Below are 16887 nucleotides of genomic sequence, written 5' to 3'. Positions count from 1 at the left end.
CCTTTCCTGAACCTGGTAGAGTGGGTCTGAGGCTTCTGTATCTTCTTCCTGATGGAAACAGTGAGAAGAGAGTATAACCTACTTGTCCGGGGCTTCCTGATGATGGATGTTGCTTTCCTGTGACAGTGCTCCATGTAGATGTGCATATTGGAGGAGAGAGTTTTACCTATGATGGACACTTTTCGTAGGATTTTTTGTTCAAGTTGTTGTTGTAGCGCCACTCAGCCAGATTTTCTCTCTCCCTCCTATATCCTGATTCATCACCACCTTCGATTTGGCCAATGACAGGGGTGTCGTCAGCGAACTTAAATATGGCAGTGGAGCTGTGTTTAGCCATACAGTGATAAGGGTGAAGTGAGCAGAGCAGGGGGCTAAACACACAGCCTTGTGGTGCAAATGTGCTGGTGGAGGTTGCGTATTGTGTGATTCCACTCCCATGGAAGTTTTAAATAGAACTTTTGTTGAAGAATTAAAGGAAAAGTCTTACACTTTGGTGCCACCATTGCTCCACGTTATGTTCTGTCCTTTGTATAATCCCCAATTATCATACGTTAAGGTGCATCTTTTCTATTGAGATTAACATGCTGCTTAAGTAATCACAAGATCTGATAATAGATAAGCTGGTCAGTGTAACTACTGAGTTTCAAAGACACAAATTCTGCCATTTTCTGCTAATGGGAATTTGAAGCCCATTATGTTAGAATATTAGTATCTTGAATCATTGAATTGCCTAATAAAATGAAATGGTCTCTTTCTGTGATTAGACCATATAACAGCCCATGTCCACAAGTAAAGCTGAAATCTGGCTCACGTGTATTTTCATATCTTCCAGCATGGACGCAGCATCAGGTTGGGTAGGTGTTCTCAATGTCGAAGTTACTTCAGACTGTGTAGGAATGTAAAGAATCAGTTTCACAGTTGCATATAAAGTCTCAATAGGATAAATGTCAAAGAAGTGAGCAATAATTTAATTAGAGTTACCGTGAAGTGAAAAGAGCATCAGATAATCACCATGTAATTACTATGGAGTCTACTTAAGACAAAAAGAATGTAATGCAAAGACTAATTCCTAAAATGCATTAAAAGAAAACTTCTAATGATTGTTCAGAAAGTTAATTGTTTAACTTTGTCTCTAGGTTCAGTGTTGTTCTAACAAAGGGCTGCACTGTTAGGGGTTCTGCCATTTAGATGAGACTGCACACTGAGTCACCTCTCTCCGTGTCAAGTGGAGTAATGAGTCTGAGGCAATTTTGAAGACAAAGGATTCTCATATATAAATCAACCTAAGCCTAAAGCAGAGATTCTGATCATTAATTTAATTGTTGGTGGGATCTTCACCTGAGCTCTAATTCCTACATTACAATAATAACTATATTGATTGCACGTGCCTTGGGATGCCCTGAGGGCGCAAGGCGCACTTACCAAAAACATTTGTCTGATGATTTTCCCCATGAGTTCTTTCTCTTCATATTGCCTTCATAAAGGCTGTTAGAACATTGATATGTTTTATTGCTAATCCATGTCAAATGCAGTATTTGTGTATTTTATACTTCCTAGTGAAAAAGAAGAGGCAGAAATATGAACCCATACATACGGTGGATGTCATACGACCGGTCCAGAATGGAAGCCAGGTGTTCATAAAAGAGCTTCGAAGTCGAACCTTCCCCAGGTAAGCAGCTTCTCTTGAGATGATAAAAAATACACTATCAGTTAAAAGTCCCTTTTCTTTCCACTCAAGTGAGCACTCGTTGATTAAACTGGGAAATTTGAGACACTGATATTCCTGAAGTTGAAATCTCTATGTTTATGGAATTAATACATCTGTTCGTTTATTGTTATGCATCTCCACCAACATACAATGATCAACTTGTCATAATTATTGCAGATGTGTGAATTTAAATTAATCCAAATAAAATTGCATATAGTCTGGTTGAAAGAATGCAATTTCCTTAAGTTACATTTGTATAGTAGGCTAATTTAACTTTCAAATGATTAATACTTTAAAACAATTGAATGTATTCAACTTAAGAATGTAGAAGGGGTAACCCTGACATGGGCCTGAAGAGGCTGATGTGTGATGTTACATAGACGGCATCTCAGATACGTTGCCTTCTCATTGTAGTGATTTTTGCATCCATTTAGTAATAGCCACCAAACTGATTGGCAGTATATACTGTAACTGTTTAAGCTGTTGTCAAGGCTAGAGCCATTGCTAAAAGGTAAACATGTTTAGCAGAGAGGTGCCTTGTTACTGGAGTAGGTGATGATAGATAAGTAGGAAGTGGTTTTTACCTGGGAACAGCTGAGATTGGTGCAGCGTGGGAGAAAACAAGTTTTGAAAAGTTAAGAAAAAAAGAATTGGCAAGCTGCATTAATTCCCTTTAGGTTTGAAGTTGCTCTCCTGACCTTGCTACAGTCACATATACTGAAAGTTAATGGCCTCCCACTACCCATACTACAAGTATTAGGTTTGCAATGCAGAGGAATATAAAGAAACAAAGGTAAATTGATAATTTTATCAGTCCTGATGAAGCCCGAAACATCGACAGTTTATTCAATTCCCGAGATGCTGCCTGAACTGCTGAGTTCCTCCTGCATTTTGTGTGTGTTACTATAATTACTTTATATTAATATGCAGTATGTTGTAATTTTAATTTATAACTTTTGTTTCAAGTTGTTTATCTTTGTGGCAGTTTTTGCACTCTGGCCAAGTGAGTGCTACAGTACTGGGTCACAAAAGTTTGGAGCTGTTTGTGAAGGAAAAATTAAGTTTGAGATTAATATTGTGTTTGAATTAGTTCTTAATGAACATAGAACATAGAATAGTACAGCACATTACAGGCCCTTTGGCCCACAATGTTGTGCCGACCCTCAATCCCTGCCTCCCATATAACCCCCCACCTTAAATTCCTCCATATACCTGTCTAGTAGTCTCTTAAACTTCACTAGTGTATCTGCCTCCACCACTGACTCAGGCAATGCATTCCACGCACCAACCACTCTCTGAGTGAAAAACCTTCCTCTAATATCCCCCTTGAACTTCCCTCCCCTTACCTTAAAGCCATGTCCTCTTGTATTGAGCAGTGGTGCCCTGGAGAAGAGGCGCTGGCTATCCACTCTGTCTGTTCCTCTTAATATCTTGTACACCTCTATCATGTCTCCTCTCATCCTCCTTCTCTCCAAAGAGTAAAGCCCTAGCTCCCTTAATCTCTGATCATAATCCATACTCTCTAAACCAGGCAGCATCCTGGTATATCTCCTCTGTACCCTTTCCAATGTTTCCACATCCTTCCTATACTGAGGCGACCAGAACTGGACACAGTACTCCAAGTGTAGCCTAACTAGAGTTTTATAGAGCTGCATCATTACATTGCGTCTCTTAAACTCTGTCCCTCGACTTATGAAAGCTAACACCCCATAAGCTTTCTTAACTACCCTATCTACCTGTGACATCACACAGAAGAAAAGGGTGAATTAGTTTGTTTCCTCCCCTCCATTTCCTCTTTCTCCTGCTTTTCCATGTATTTCTGTTCCTGATCTGTGCTACAATTGGAAGATCATTGGTGCCACTGAGTTTGAAGGAAAGGATACTTCTCTGAAGTGTAACTGATAATTCTGTTAACCTGTAGAGCCTTACTAGATTAGCTTTGTTTGTCTCATGTGCATCGAAACATGCAGTAAAATGCATCAACGACCGCGCAGTCTCAAAATGTGCTGCAAGTGTTGCCATGCTTTCAAAACGACATAGCATGCCTGCAGTTTATTAACCCTAATCCACATGTGCGAGAAGGCTGGAATATCCAGAGGAAACCCTGCAGAACATACAGACAGTGACGGAATTGAACACTGATCACTGGCGCTGTGATAGCATTGGGCTTACTGCTGTGCTACCCCGCTGCCCATCAACGTTCTCCTTTTTATTTCATTCGAGAACTTAAAGAAAGACTTAACAAACAGGGAATAAAATTGTGTGTTCTTCTCTTTAAGGCTGATACCATCAGAGCGAGTGAAGACTTGCCCCTGTGACCTCCCACAAGTGGTTATAAGGCCAGGGCAGTGCAGGTTTTGTCAATGAGGACTGATGAATCCCATTAGGGCTTTGGCATGGAGGCCCAGTGGTAGGGGTTGTGGTTGTACCTGCTGCCGTAAAGGTCAGATGAGTTGGTCTGTAGCGTTAGCTCTTCAGGAGGTTACTAATTAAAATGCAAGCTCGATGTTGCTGGTAATTTCAAAGAGTTTGAAGATGCTGGAACCTGGAGCAACACACAAAATGCCCGGGGGAGCTCAGCAGGTTACATAGTATCTGCAATGTGAAATGGACATTTGACATTTCGGGTCAGGACTATTCAACTGAACTGATAGAAAAAGGGGTATAGGCAGTATAAAACGGTGGCAGGAATGGGGTGGAGCAAGGTGAAGAGGGGTGATGGGCAGACGGGGAAGGGGAGAGTGCCAAGGTTGGGTGGAGAAAAGGAACCTTCTTCTCCTGTCAGATTCCCAAATGGCTGAACATTGAATTCTACAACTTAGGTGAACTTCTTACCTTTTGCCCCTTTTTTTAACCTCCTGATCTGCCCAATTCTTCCAACACTTTCCACTCCTGTACCTTAACGGTCTGCCCATCCTCCCAGTGGTTCATCTCTCCCCTGACTTTCAACTGCTCTGCCCACCTTCCTCTCGATTCCATGGTCCATCTTTCTTTCCTATCAGGTTTCATTATCCACCTATCCCCTGCCAGCTCTTGTTCTGTCCCTTCCCTCCAATTTTCTATTCTGGCTTTCTTTCTGCTGAGTTCCTTCAGCTTTCTGTGTGTTGATGTGAAAAATTTCTAACTGACGATGAATAAGTTCACCACCATATTTAAACTTCACATTTCTCACCTTTTCTTAACAGTTTTGGTTTTTTTTTATTGGAGTTCAAATAGAGTTGTCGGGTGATAACAGCAGATGATATTTCTTCAGGACTGCCTTGCCCTCTGAAGTGCATCAAATTGTGCCAATTCCACACATCTGATAGCTTAACAAATTTATTCAGCGTGGTGTTAACAAACATTGAGCTTGAAAGTTTCCAAGTACTTTTCAACAAACTCATATATACCATGGAGAAGGGTTAGGGTTAGGGAATCTACTTAATGCAATAAACCTTTTATTTTTAAACAGAATGCCATTTTGAAGGTTAAAGGAAGTTATTGAGTACTTCTGCACTTTGACGTTAAATACACAGCAAAAAAAACATGGAGCCAAAAAAAGCAAAGACCCGCTTGATTCAAAAATGTATTATCTCTACCACCAGATTGAGAAGTTTGCTGTTAAGGATGATTTTCTGATCTGCAGACAGGCTGACTTTGTATTGCTGTCACCTGCATGTGAAAGATATTTACTATCCCGACAATACTAAAATTCAACAATACTGCATTGAAAGCATGTGTGGGATACCAAAAAGTACACAGTTAGCTCGTTATTTCTTGCAGAAGGTTGAAGTGCTCTATGAAATGATAAGTCAAGCCCGTTTCAGAATTGCCGACGGTTTCCCATGTGCTTGTGCATGAGCTGATGATCAGAGTGTGTTCATCTGCACATGCGTGAAATATTGAGAGTTTGGAAAATATCTGGTGAGCTTCTGAACTACCTTTGTGTGGGGATCTCCCATTCATTAAACTCCGTGCCTGGTTCAAATGAGTTTCTGCTTGATGTTGGTCCTCAGAGTAACGCTGCTGATTAGCAAGGAAAGATGTTAGGACCATCTTTAATGGAGATGGCAGGTGTGGATGTATAAGCCGATGGAAGGTTATACTGCAATGCTGCCAAGCCGTGCTGGGTGCTGTCGCTTTGTTTGAGCCATGATTTGGAGGAGTGCCGTCCTCAGCAGAACCATAAGGTTTGGTAAGCTCTGAGCGCACACTGAGAGAGGGCATTAAAGAGTTAATACCTGCCTTGTTCTTCCTCCTTGAGCAATTGTTGCTGAGGTTTCAAAAGGCAAAAGCTATTTGCACATGATGTGTGGCTGTGAGCCAAGCTACACCTGAATGGGCCAGTTTTGTATTTTTTTTAACAAAACTATAGAAGTTTATTTACATCACATATACACAAGGTACAGACATTTAATACTCAGATTAGAATATGGTTACTACCGTCTATAATACAGTCCTGTGGGGCCCACTGCTCCTGGAAGTCCCCCACTGTACCCATTCTGACCTTGTGCACCCTCTCCAAAGACAGCCGGGCATGAACATATCCTCGGAAAAGGGGCAGGCAGTCGGCCCAGACAGTGCCCTCCACTTTCCGCTACTTAGACCCGTGAGTGGCCATCTCGGCCAGGCCCAGGACCAAGCCCACCAGGAGACCCTTCTCACTGGGTGCCCGTGTGTGAGGAGCGTGGGACTAAAGTGCAGCCAGAACCTCCGCAGCTGCCTGCATTAACTCACTGTGAACGATGTCTGACTGGGTCAAGTGGCAATGGCAGGAATGTGAATGCTGCGATTTTGAAGGAGGAGCACAGATTCATGCTCCACAAGTCTCCCTTCCTCCCCTAGAGCAGGCCATCTGCAATCATATTAATCTGGTGGTTGGAAAACAGACTGTCAGGGAGCTAGAACATTTTTTTAAAGCCTCTTTGAACGTAAGAATCCAGTGTCAGCATGACACCTGGCATGGTCAGAGGTAGAGGCTGCAGAGCAGATCTTCTGCAGTGTGGCCTGTATGTTGCGTGGTTTCTGCTTATGCGGCAAAGGAAGCTGAGATCTCACTCCTCGTAGCTCTGCGAGTGATGAGGAGCTTAGGCTGTTTAGATCTGTGACGCCAATGAGTGTGGAGTGTGAGGGGTGTGAGTTTATCAGCACCTTCCAACCACAGTCTCAATGTGGCTGATACTACGACCATCAGTGCCTACACCTACAGGTGCGCTGGCTGTCACTGCAAATCGGCTGTTAGTAATTGTAAATTATCTGGAATCTTTTCTATGAAAGAACCGCAGTGCTATACAGGCCCTTCGACCCAACTCGGTCCTGCTGAGAGTGTTGCCCAGCGAGCTAGTCTCCTCTCCTATCCATGCCCTTGTCTAGTGTTCTTTTAAATGTTGCCTAGTGCCTGTCTCAACCACTATCTTTGGCAACTCGTTCCAAATATGCACCTCGTTTCTGTGAAGGAGCTGCCCCTGAAGTCCCTTTTAAATCTCTCACCTCCAATCTTAAACCAATGCCCCCTTGTTTTTAAGCACATCTTCTCAGGCAAAAAATGACCATATGCTTTCATCCTGTCCAAGCTGCTCATGGTCCTGTATACATCTATCAGGGCATCCTTTCATCTCCTACATCCCAGGGAATAAAGTCTTAGTCAGTGCAAACTCAACTTGTAACTCGGGTCCCCAAGTGCTGGCAATATCCCGGTAAACCTTTTCTGCAGAGGAGAAGGAGAAGAAGTGAGCTAATGAGGGTGTTTCCTTGTGATGTTGACTCTCTTAGACTGTGTAAGTTGCAAAATATGTGAGAGATTATTGGAAGCATGGTGAATACATGTATGTGTGTAGTGAGGCATATGAATGCTGGGTGGGAATGTAGTTGGCCAAAGGTTTTAATTCCCATTCCCATTCTGACATGTTGGTCCATGGCCTCCCCTGTGCCACGATCAGGGTGGTGGAGCAACACCTTGTATTCCGTCTGGGCAGCCTCCATCTTGATGGTATGAATATCAATTTCTCCTTCCAGTTAAAAAAAAATCCCTCTCCTCTTCCCTCTTCTTCTATTCCCTGCTCTAGCCTGTTACACTTTTTCATCTGCTTATCCCCTCCCCTTGAGTTCCTCATCCTTCTCTTTGTCCTATGGTCCACTCTCCTATCAGATTCCTTCCTCTCCAGCCCTTTATTTTTCCTACCCACCTGGCTTCATCTATCACCTTTTAGCTATTCTTCTTCCCGTCCTCCCACCTTTTTTATTCTGGGGGTCTTCCCCCTTCCTTTCCAGTCCTGAAAAGGGTCTTGGCCTGAAACACTGACTGCTTATTCATTTCCATAGATGCTGTCCGACCCGTGGAGTTCCTCCAGCATTTTATGTGTGTTGGTTAGGTGGGAGTGGTGATTGAGGGATATTATTGCTCAGATTTTGTGCTGGTGCTGATATGGTGTGGTTTGTGTACATGTGTGATGGCAGACAGAGCTCATGAAAAATAGGATCTTGGAAAATGAACTAGTGTAAGAACAACAACACTCACAAAATGCTGGTGGAACACAGCAGGCCAGGCAGCATCTATAGGAGAAGCACTGTCGACGTTTCGGGCCGAGACCCTTCGTCAGGACTAACCGAAAGGAAAGATAATAAGAGATTTGAAAGTAGTGGTGGGAGTGGGAAATCCGAAATCATAGCAGAAGACCGGAGTGGGTGGGATGAAGCTAAGAGCTGGAAAGATGATTGGTGAAAAAGGGAAAAGATCATGAGACGGGAGGCCTCGGGAGAAAGAAAGGAGGGGGGAGAAGCACCAGAGAGAGATGGAGAACAGGCAAACAACTAAATATGTCAGGGATGGGGTAAGAAGGGGAGGAGGGGCATTAACGGAAGTTAGAGAAGTCAATGTTCATGCCATCAGGTTGGAGGCTACCCAGCCGGTATATAAGGTATTGTTCCTCCAACCTGAGTTTGGATTCATTTTGACAATAGAGGAGGCCATGGATAGACATATCAGAATGGGAATGGGACGTGGAATTAAAATGTGTGGCCACTGGGAGATCCTGCTTTCTCTGGCGGACAGAGCGTAGGTGTTCAGCGAAACGGTCTCCCAGTCTGCGTCGGGTCTCACCAATATATAAAAGGCCACACCGGGTGCACCGGATGCAGTATACCACACCAGCCGACTCACAGGTGAAGTGTCGCCTCACCTGGAAGGACTGTCTGGGGCCCTGAATGGTGGTGAGGGAGGAAGTGTAAGGGTAGGTGTAGCACTTGTTCTGCTTACAAGGATAAGTGCCAGGAGGGAGATCGGTGGGAAGGGATGGGGGGGACGAGTGGACAAGGGAGTCGTGTAGGGAGCGATCCCTGCGGAAAGCAGAAAAGGGGGGAGGGAAAGATGTGCTTGGTAGTGGGATCCCGTTGGAGGTGGCGGAAGTTACAGAGAATTATACGTTGGACCTGGAGGCTGGTGGGGTGGTAGGTGAGGACAAGGGGAACCCTATCCCGAGTGGGGTGTCGGGCAGATGGGGTGAGGGCAGATGTGCGGGAAATGGGAGAGATGCGTTTGAGAGCAGAATTGATGGTGGAAGAAGGGAAGCCCCTTTGTTTAAAAAAGCCCCTTCGTCCTGGAATGAAAAGCCTCATCCTGAGAGCAGATGCGGCGGAGAAGGGGATGGCATTTTTGCAAGAGACAGGGTGGGAAGAGGAATAGTCCAGGTAGCTGTGAGAGTCTGTAGGCTTATAGTAGATATCAGTAGATAAGCCGTCTCCAGAGATGGAGACAGAAAGATCAAGAAAGGGGAGGGAGGTGTTGGAAATGGACCAGGTAAATTTGAGGGCAGGGTGAAAGTTGGAGGCAAAGTTAATGAAGTCGACGAGCTCAGCATGCGTGCAGGAGGCAGTGCCAATGCAGTTGTCGATGTAGCGAAGGAAAAGAGGGGGCAGATACCCGTATAGACTTGGAACATGGACTGTTCCACAAAGCCAACAAAAAGGCAGGCATAAATGGGACCCATACGGGTGCCCATGGCTACACCCTTGGTTTGGAGGAAGTGGGAGGAGCCAAAGGAGAAATTATTGAGAGTAAGAACTAATTCCGCTAGATGGAGGAGAGTGGTGGTAGAGGGGAATTGGTTAGGCCTGGAATCCAAAAAGAAGCGAAGTCCTTCGAGACCATCTCGGTGGGGGATGGAGGTATATAGGGACTGGACGTCCATGGTGAAAATAAGGCGGTGGGGGCCAGGGAACTTAAAATCATTGAAAAAATTCAAAGCATGAGAAGTGTCATGAACATAGGTGGGAAGAGATTGATCAAGGGGGGATAAGACAGTGTCAAGGTATGCAGAAATGAGTTCAGTGGGGCAGGAGCAAGCTGAGACAATAGGTCTACCTGGACAGGCAGGTTTGTGGATCTTGGGTAGGAGGTAGAAATGGGAAGTGCAGGGTGTGGGAACTATGAGGTTGGTGGCAGTGGATGGGAGATCCCCAGAGCTGATAAGGTTGGTGATGGTATAGGAGACAACGGCCTGGTGCTCCTTAATGGGGTCATGATCAAGGGGTAAATAAGAGGAAGTATCAGAGAGTTGTCGCTGTCCCTTGGCCAGGTAGAGGTCAGTACGCCAGACTACAACAGCTCCCCCCTTATTATCAGCGGGATTTATAGTAAGGTTGGGATTGGTGCGGAGGGAGCGGAGAGCAGAGCATACGGAAGGAGTTAGGTTGGAATTGGAACAGGGTGTGGTGAAGTCGAGACGGTTGATGTCCCATCAGCAATTAGCAATAAAGAGATCCAGAGCAGGCAGAAGACCAGAGCAGGGTGTCCATGAAGAGGAGGAGGGTTGAAGACGGGAGAAGGGGTCATTGGTGGGGGTAGGAGAGTCCTTGCCAAAGAAGTAAGCTCAGAGATGGAGCCAGCGGAAGAAGAGTTCAGTGTCATGGCGTACGCGGAACTCGCTGAGGTGTGGGCGAAGGGGGACAAAGCTGAGGTCCTTACTGAGGACAGAGCGCTGTGCCTCAGAGAGGTGAAGGTCGGAGGGAATGGTAAAGACCCGGCACGGATGAGAGATGGGATCGGAGGGGGGAGGGAGGCTGGTAGTGTCAGTGGAGAGGGAAGGGTTGGGCCTCTGAGGGCCCAAGAGCTGACGATGGGATCTGAGGGAGAGGGATTGCAGAGTGGTGGTGGGGGAAGGGGAGACGGGAGTCACAATCGCAGCATGTGAAGACCCGGCCTGGAGTTCAAGGCTGGAGTCGCAGTCGGTGGTTGCGCAATCGCTTTGAAGCTGTCCATGGCCGTTGGAACCCGCGGTGATGGCGCTGGAGTCCAGATTTTCAATATGCCCTGGGTTGCTGGGTGTAAGAACAATTGTACACATCATTCCCCATCATTGCATGTCATGAACATTAATTACTGACCAATGGTTACTGGTGTAAGAGATCATGACCGTCAATATATAGAGGTACAAATTACTCTGACGCAGTGTACCGTGCATGACTTAAAGGTTGCTTGCTGGAATGCTGCTATTATTTTATATGTGTTACCAGTTGTAATGTATGAAAGGTCTTAATATAAGCAGCCCTGAGCATCAATTGAAAGATCAGAGCACCACTACCTCCACCTCACACACGCCTCAGTCTGTGGTCCAGATGCTGTCTCCGCCTGTGGTGTGCTGAGGCTAGCCATGACACGATTGGTCTGCTCTGTGTTTCCCGGAGCGTCTCCATCTGGCTGCCGTTCAGAGAGCACTGACTCGCTTCCCATGAGTGAGCCTGCACAATGCAGCAGCTGCCCGCTTAATTACACAGGTTGGGTCTTAACACTTAAAGGGAGGAAACCACTCAATTGCAGTTTTCGTTTAGTGACACCTGGCTTGATGTTAAGGCAAAATGTGGTGTCTATTCAGTGAGTCTTATCCAATTTCTGATCACGGCTTTAAGCATCTCTGAATTGATGTTGCCAGTTCACACATATGGTCCCAATTGCTGTCGCTACAAAGGGTGACCTGGGACCACCTGCAGCATAGGATGTGATCAGCTTTTGTTAAGGGTTAAAGTCAATGTAAAATTTATTATCAAATTGCATATATGTTACCATATACTACCTTGAGATTCATTTTCCACTGGGCATTTACATGAAAAAAGAAATACAACAGAATTTATGCAAAGCTGTACATTAAGATTGACAACCAACCAATGTGCCAAAGACATTGTGCAAATAAAATATAACACTGAGAACATGGGTTGTAAAGTGACTCAGTAAGATGGATATTCAATTCAGATTTGTGGTGAATGAAGTTATCCACACTGGTTTAGGAGCCTGATGTGTTTGAGGGGTAATCCATGTTCTTGGATCTGGTGGTGTGGAACTAAAAGCTCCTGTACCTCCTGCCCAATGGTAGTAGTGAGAAGAGTGCGTGACCTGGATGGTGGTGGTCTGTGATGATGGATGTTGCTTTCTTGTGGCATTGCTCCATGTAAATGCGCTCAGTGGTGGAGCGGGCTTTGCCTGTGATGGACTGGGCTATATCCAGCACTTCCTGTAGTTTTTTTTTTGTTCCTGGGCCGTGGTGCTTTCGTACCAGGCCATGATGCATCCAGTTAGGGCACTCTGCATTGTGCATCTTCAGAAATTTGTCGAAGTGTTTAGTGATTTGCCGAATATACACATGCATCTAAATAAGTTGAGGTGCTGCGTGCTTTTTTTGTAATGGCACTTAAGTGCTGGTACCAGGATAGATATTCTGATATGATAATGCCAAGGAGTTTAAAGCTTTTCATCTCTGATCCCCTCATTGCCGCCTGCTCATCGACCTATATAGCTTCTTCCTCCTGAAGTTAATAATCAGCTTTTGTGGTTTTGCTGGTGTTGAGTAAGAAGTGGTTGCTATGGCACCATTCAACCAGATTTTCAATCTCCATTCTATAAGCTGACTCATCACCAGCTTTGATTTGGCCAACAACTGTGGTATTGCCAGGAAGCTTAAATGTGGCTCTGGAGCTATACTTGGCCTCTCAGTCATAAGTATAAAGTGAGTACAGTAGACAGCACACAGCCTTGTGGCTCACCTGCGCTGATCATGAACGTGGAGGAGATGTTGTTGCCCGTCCATACTGTCTGTGGTCTGCAAGTGAAGAAATAGAGGGTCCAGTTACACAGGGAGGTATTGAAGCCCAGATCTTGGAGCTTTGTGATGAGTTTCAGTGGGATAATAGTGTTGAATGCAGAGATGTGGTCAATAAAGAGCCTTCTGATGCATGCATCTTCATTGTCCAGATGTTCCAGAGCTGAGTGAAGAGTCATTGAAAAGGCATCTGCTGTTGACCTGTTGTGGCGGTAGGCTAATTGGAGCGGATCCAAGTCACTCCTCAGACAAGAATTGATGTGCTTCATCACTAACCTTTCAAGGCACTTCACCACAGTGCAACTGGACAGTAGTCACTGAGCAACACAAACAAAAAGCTGGAGGAACTCAGCAGGCCAGGCAGCATCTATGGGAGAGAGTATTATTGATGTTTCAGGCCATGACCCTTCAGCAGGACTGTTGGGTAAAAAGATGAGTAGATTTAAAAGGTGGCGTAAGGGGAGGTAGAAACACAAGTGCTAGGTGAAACAGGGAGGGGGGAGGTGAAGCAGAGAGCTGGAAAGTTGATTGGTGAAAGAGATACAGGGCTGGAGAAGGGGGTAATCTAATAGGGGAGGATAGAAGTCCATAGAAGAAAGAAAAGCGGGGAAGAGCACCAGAGGGAAGTGATGGGCGGGCAAGGAGATGAGGTGAGAGAGGGAAAAGGAGATGAGGAATGGGGAAGGAGAGTGGGGGGGGGGGGGGGGTGGTATTACTGGAAGTTTGAAAAACCGATGTTTATGCCAAAAGATTGGAGGCTACCCAGAAGGAATATAAGGTGTAGTTCCTCCAACCTGAGTGCGGCCTTATTGTGATAGTAGAGGAGGCCATGGGTTGACATATTGGAATGGGAATGGGAAGTGGAATTAAAATAGGTGGCCACTGGGAAATCCGGCTTCTTTTGACAGTGTTGCCTCACCTCGCAGAAAGTGGTGGGTGGGGGGGGGGAGTGGAAGATTTGCTTGATGGTGGGGGTCCCATTGGAGATGGCGGCAGATTTGGAGAATTATGTGCTGGACACAGAGGCTGGTAGGGTGGTGGGTGAGGACAAGAGGAACCCTATCCCTGGTGGGGTGGCAGGAGGACGGGGTGAGAGCAGACATGCGTGAAACAGTGCTGTTGAGGGCAACGTTGATGGTGGAGGAGGGGAAGCTTCTTGCAGCATTGATGGTGGAGGAAGGGAAACCCCTGTCATTGAGGCAGGTTACCATGTTTTTCTTGGACACTGATATGATTAAAGCCTGCTTGAAGCAGGTATGGATCTCAGATTGCTGAAGAAAGAGTTTGAAGATGGTGGCACAGGTCTTCAGTAATTGGTCGCACTCCATCTAGGTCAGATGTTTTCTGTGGATTCGCTCTTCTAAGAGATGCTCTCACATGAGTTTCATAGGGTCCTCAGGGATGTGGGGGTTTGTGTCTCCATGTTCTGTCAGTCAAAGTGAGCAGAAAAGGCTTGAAGGGTGGATGGGGGAGGAGTTATTCTTTCTCATAGTCTTTTTTCTATAGCTTCCCTCCCTCTGCCATCAATTTCACACAGCCCCCATCCCACAGTACCACCACCACACTAAACCTGATCCTAACCCAAGTGGTTCCCCCTTGTCTGTATTGCAATATAGGGCTGACATCTAGGATCTCTTCAGCAGCCTCAACTCTCTTCCCATGAGCAAGTGACACAGTAGCTGACTGTGTAATCTCATAGCTCTTGTTTTAACATTTCTTAACTAGATCAACTTTGAAAAAAATTAACTTTCCGGCTAAACGTGCCAAAAAATCTTGGATGTGTGGGACCGGGTAATGATCAGGGGTTGTGACCTTGTCAAGGCGTCTGTAATCGCCACATGGTTGGCAACCACCAGTGGACCTGGGGACCATATAGAGGGGTGAAGTCCAGGGGTCATTCAACTGGTGTACAATGCCAAGTTTTATCATGTTGGCAAACTCAGCCTTTGTGGTTGCCAGCTTTTCTGGGTCCAGTCCACGTGTGCAGGCATGGGCTGGCGGGCCAGCTGTAAAAATATGGTGCTGGACCCCATCTTTTGTGTCTAGTGGAGAATGTGGGCTTGGTGAGGTTTGGGAATTCACCTAGCAGTCGAGTAAACTCGCATGTGCTTGTGCTTGACGGAGTCGTTGTTGGGAACTTACTGGGGAGTAGGGTAATGACTCAAAGTCCTTGATATCCATAAGCTGGCAGTTCTTAAGATCGACTAACAGTCCTTGGGTACACAAGAAATCTGCGCTGAGCAGAGGTCTAGCCACTTTAGCCAGGACAAAGTTTCAAGTTTATCGTCGTCCACTGAAGCAGATCGTCACCCATTGTAAGTCTGGATCCTGCTGCTGTTGGCATCCTCCAGCATGGTTTTGTCTCTCTTTGCCTTCTCATCAGTAGGCGATGCTGGCAGCATACACACGTGGGCACCTGTGGCACACCAGGGAGTGTCGCTCTGAAATGGTATCTGTAATGAATAGTAGACAACTGGAACCCATGGTGTTCACAGACCGCTGGCACTGTCGAAGCTGCAAGGAGGTCTGCACCAAAATGACCGTGGTAAAAACACAAGTCTGGCATTGTCTGGTTTGCAACCATGGTCATCCTTATGTTGGGGGCTTTGCTGACCAGGCTTTATTGAGGTAGGGAAAGGAGGAGGAATGATTCACTGCTGCCTGTAGACTATCAGTCCTTTTAGCAAGTTCCCTGTAGACTGTCATGGGTGCATTAGTGAGGGCTATGCGAACTTGATCAAACATGAAGAGTTCTTTAAAAATAAAACAAGGATGGTGATTTCTCAGGAGAGGCGGCATATGGCCCATTATCTCTGATAGCTTAGCATTGCTGAGGCTGGGCAAGGAGAGGAACTGTTTGGCGTGCTCAGACTTCAATTGTCCACAAGTCTGTAAAAGGTGAGTTTTCAGTGATCGGTATTTATCGTTTTCAGATAGTTGTTCATGTTGACTCACTACCCCGCAGCCATGGAGTTGCCAAGAGATACTACCACATAGTAGAACCTGGTGTTGTCGGCAGCGATTTCTCACAGCGTGAATTGGGTCTCAGCTTGCACAAACAGAGCAACGGCATTTTGCTCCCAAAACTCCAACAGCTTCAAAGCAACTGTGTTGGCCGATGTGTTCAACAACTCTGCAAGGGTTGCCAATGTAAGTTTTCCCCAAATAAAATGATGTGAGGTATTTTATGTTTAAGAACAAAAATAACAACTCATATATCATACACTGAACAAAAAGTGAGGAATCAGTATTTTACGTAAATACATCATCATGTCAGACCAGCCTCTTAAAGTGAACCGCAACTCAATGTCAGTGGTTGTGAATTATGTACATTTCCACTGACTGCATTACCCTACACTGCAACAGTACTCATTGGTAATGAGTAATGTACATTTCCCTTTCAAAGGTAGATAAGTTCAACTAGTAATAGGGACTGATTGTTATTTTGCATATAAATATAATTGCTCCAATTCTTGCATGAGATGAGCTCAGCATTTTCATATGTGAACAAAACTGAAGGAAGTCTGGTGTGTATTCATGTTTCTGAAATGTTTCCCTTTGTAAAGATTTCCCATTATAATTACTGTCTTGTGCTAAGAATATCAATAACTGGATGATGTGTCTGTGGATTTCTCTGAAATGGTTACATAACATCTGTTGCCGTTTTGTTATGATGCAATTTTAACAGTTGCACAATACCAGTAGCATTTTACTGTTCAGTTCCTGCTGTATGGAGAAGAAGGTATCTCCATTTCAGCATTATGTGGATAATTAATCACTTTAATATATTAGTGGGCGGTATGTGAGCATAGTGGAGAGCGTAACTCTAATCCAATGCCAGTGACCCAGGTTCTGTCCTGCTGTTGTCTATAAGGAGTATGTATGTTCTCCCCATAACTGTGTGGGTTTCCTCTGGGCTCTCTAGATATTCTTCCGTTTTTCAAAGACTTACAGATGAGCAAGTTATTTAGTCATATGGGTGTAACTGGGTGGTGTTGGGCTCATTAGGCTATTACCCTGCTGTATCTCAAAATAAAATGAAACAATTTTATCAAGGAAAAATGCAGTACATAGTTAATTCTCAGTCTTCTGATGAGGGTTCGCAGACCTAAA

At 45.2% G+C, this 16887-nt stretch overlaps 1 protein-coding gene across 1 annotated transcript in view; it reads left to right on the top strand.

Annotated features, from left to right (window-relative positions):
- The window catches only part of LOC140741791 (lysine-specific demethylase PHF2-like), a 151353-nt gene that overhangs the window by 70038 nt on the left and 64428 nt on the right, over positions 1-16887 (top strand). The window contains 1 exon segment of the mRNA XM_073072181.1: positions 1558-1669. Coding sequence (XP_072928282.1) covers positions 1558-1669 — 112 coding nt within the window.

Source organism: Hemitrygon akajei, chromosome 19 (assembly GCF_048418815.1).
Source record: "Hemitrygon akajei chromosome 19, sHemAka1.3, whole genome shotgun sequence".
NCBI classification, from domain to species: domain Eukaryota; kingdom Metazoa; phylum Chordata; class Chondrichthyes; order Myliobatiformes; family Dasyatidae; genus Hemitrygon; species Hemitrygon akajei.
This window is presented reverse-complemented; position numbering and strand designations above follow the sequence as displayed.